The 2850-nt window shown below is 58.2% G+C and overlaps 1 protein-coding gene across 1 annotated transcript in view; it reads right to left on the bottom strand.

Moving 5' to 3' along the window:
- Positions 1-2850, bottom strand: part of LTBP4 (latent transforming growth factor beta binding protein 4) — a 30000-nt gene that overhangs the window by 1089 nt on the left and 26061 nt on the right. Inside the window, exons 25-27 of the mRNA XM_023743966.1 lie at positions 1923-2097; positions 606-986; positions 102-253 (exon numbers count right to left, since the gene is read on the bottom strand). Of these exons, the coding sequence (XP_023599734.1) occupies positions 102-253; positions 606-986; positions 1923-2097 (708 nt within the window). The remainder of the gene's footprint in view (positions 1-101; positions 254-605; positions 987-1922; positions 2098-2850) is intronic.

Below are 2850 nucleotides of genomic sequence, written 5' to 3'. Positions count from 1 at the left end.
TGCAAGTCAGGCTGCGCTTCTGACTGCCCTCCCCTCGCGTCACTAAGCTCCACTGTCGTCAGGGCGTCCACCCTATCCCAGCACGCCGTGCAGCCCCTCACAACGCAGTCCATGCGGGTCATGTCCAGGCGGTAGCCATCGAAGCAGTCGCAGGTGAAGCCCTCGGGGACCCGCACGCAGCGGCCGTGGGCACAGCCGTCCAGGATCCCACACTCCTCCGCCTCCAGCCCCTCGTAGGGCCCAGCCAGGGCGCCTGCGGAGGACAGTGCGAGGACTCCCTCATTCAGGGTCTGTGCCTTCTCTCCCTCATCGCCCCTGGCTGCTCTCTCTGTTCCTTCCTGAACCACCCATCCTTCTCCAGGGGGCGCTGTGGGGCCAGGAAGTGTATCTGGCTGTGCTCACTAGCTTTCCCTCTGTCCTCACCTCTTTCTTGGTGGGTTTACAGGTGTATCTCTGTTTTCTCCGACTGCATCTGTCTTGTCATATCTCTCTGTGCCTGTCTCTCCCCCTGGCTTCTTCGTTTCTGCATCTCTCTCCTTCCCTCCTCCCTGACTCCATGTCTGCACAGTTCAGTCCTCTGCGTCCCATGGGCCTGCAGTGCTCACCAGTGTAGCCCACGCCTTCACGTGGCTCCTCGGGCTCTGGGAAGGAGCCACGGGTGTCTCGGGACCGATAGCGCCAGCGGGTGCCGGGTCCGGGTGGAGCAGGAGGCTCAGATTCACCATAGGGACCACCATCATCCTCAAAGTCCGGTATGTCGAAGGGTGGCATCCCATAGGGGGCCTCCCGGCGGGCGAAGGGCCCAGGTGGCGGTGGGTAGGGGTCATAGGGTAGCACAGGTGGTGGGTACAGCTCAGGCCCATATGGAAGGCCCTGGTAAGGTGGACCGAGGTCTGGACCATACTCGTAGGGGAGTCCAAAGCCACCTGGCCGTGGGGGGCCATATGCAGGGGGGCGCAGCACATTGCACAGGGCCTCAAAGTCATCTGTAAACAGGAGACAAGCCTAACCGTCATTCCTTGCTTGCCTTGCACCCACCATGCATGCCCCCCCGCCCCCCGCCCCTGTGGGAAGAACCCAGAGGAGAGGGAGGAGTGCCTTGGGCTGAGGCGTGGAAGGGGCTTCAGAGGAGGGGACTTGGCTTGCAGGGTGGGGTCAGGGGTTCTGGAGCCAGGACTGAGGGTCCAAGGCCTGAGTCTAGGATTCCAAGGTGCTGGGGTCAGGAGTACTAAGGACTGCAGCTAGAAATTATGGTTCAATGTTCTGGAATTTGGGGGATCCATGGGAACTCAGACTAGGGGTCTACAGATATAGGATGCTGGTGTTTTAGGGACCAGGACTGCGAATTCCCAGAAACTGCTGTTGGGGATCTGGGGGCCAGGATGTTTGGGAGAGGATCTGAGTCACAGACCTGGAGGTCTGAGGATCAAGGATGGGGGCTTTGGGCCTGGGGCTGGACTGGGTTCCCAAGGGCTGAGGATTGGGGGAATCAAGGGTTTTAAGAGCCAAGAACTGGGGCCTCTGGGGCTGTGTGTTGGGGTCTCAGTGCTTGGATATGTGTATCCAAGGCACTGGAATTTGGAGGCCTGTGGGTTATGACCAGAGAGCCTGTGGGCCAGGATGGAGGGATCTGAGCACCTGGTACTGGAGGTCTAAGGCCTGGATGTCGGGGAGGGGGGTCTCATGGGCTGTTCTGGGGACCAGGAGTGAGGGTCAGAGAGACCAGACCTCAGGGCCCTATGGGACCTGCTGATAAGACTGGGAGGTCTCTGGGATGTGACTTGGGAACTACGGCACCAAGATTTAGGGGTCCGAGGGGCTGTTTGGGGAGATCTGGTAGGCTAACACTAAGAGCTCTAAGGGTCTGGATTTGAAGCCTGAGGGGCAGGACCTCTGAGTGTGGCCCAGGCAGATGGCAGTACCTGAGTCCTGGGCAGGGCAGAGGGCACAGTCCATGCCCCAGGCCTCCCCGTAGAGGCAGCAGCACTCTGTGTACGTGGCCTGGCGGTCCAGCCGAGGGCGGCTGCACACGAGGTCAGCCCCCACTTCCTGCCAGCACACTCCCAGGTTGTCATCTGAGGGCAGAGACAGCATGCATCAGCGTGGGACTGACACTCGGCCTCCTCTCCTGCTGGAGCAGCCGGCCACCTCTGCCTATCACCAAATCCTCATCGGCTGTGGTCTGACCCCCAGAAGCCCTCTGAGGTCGTTCCAAGGTTCTGAATTGAGAACAGGGCGTGGTCTGGCATGAGGCTGTCATATAGGTGGTGAGAGCAGAGGGGTTCCCATGACTGGGAGCTAGAAGCTGAGAGGACTCTATCCAAGTCTGGCCTCTGGAGGGCTGTGTGACCTTGAGGAAGGTCATTTCCCTCTCTGAGCATTGTTTGAATGAAGTGTTTGAGGATGTTGTAGGACCAGAGTTTGGGTCCGTGGGCAAAAAAAGAGAAAGAAAGAACCCAAAGAGATAGAGACAAACACATCCAAACAGTCAGAGATTCTAAGAAAAATGGGTCAGCAAAGAGGCAGAGAGAGAGAGAGAGAGAGAGAGAGAGACCCAGAAACAGACCTAGAAACAATGATAGTCCCAGAAAGTGTCAGAGTCAGAGATGCACAGGGAAATAACAGGGAACGCGCCTCTAGCACTCAGACCAGGTCCTGTTCTGTCCTTAAAAATAAAATTCTTGCCCTAACTGGTTTGGCTCAGTGGATAGAGCGTCGGCCTGCGGACTGAAAGGTCCCAGGTTCGATTCCAGTCAAGGGCATGTACCTGGGTTGCGGGCACATCCCCAGTAGGAGATGTGCAGGAGGCAGCTGATCGATGTTTCTCTCTCATCGATGTTTCTAACTCTC

Source organism: Myotis lucifugus, unplaced genomic scaffold (genome assembly GCF_000147115.1).
Source record: "Myotis lucifugus unplaced genomic scaffold, Myoluc2.0 scaffold_421, whole genome shotgun sequence".
Lineage (NCBI taxonomy): Eukaryota > Metazoa > Chordata > Mammalia > Chiroptera > Vespertilionidae > Myotis > Myotis lucifugus.
This window is presented reverse-complemented; position numbering and strand designations above follow the sequence as displayed.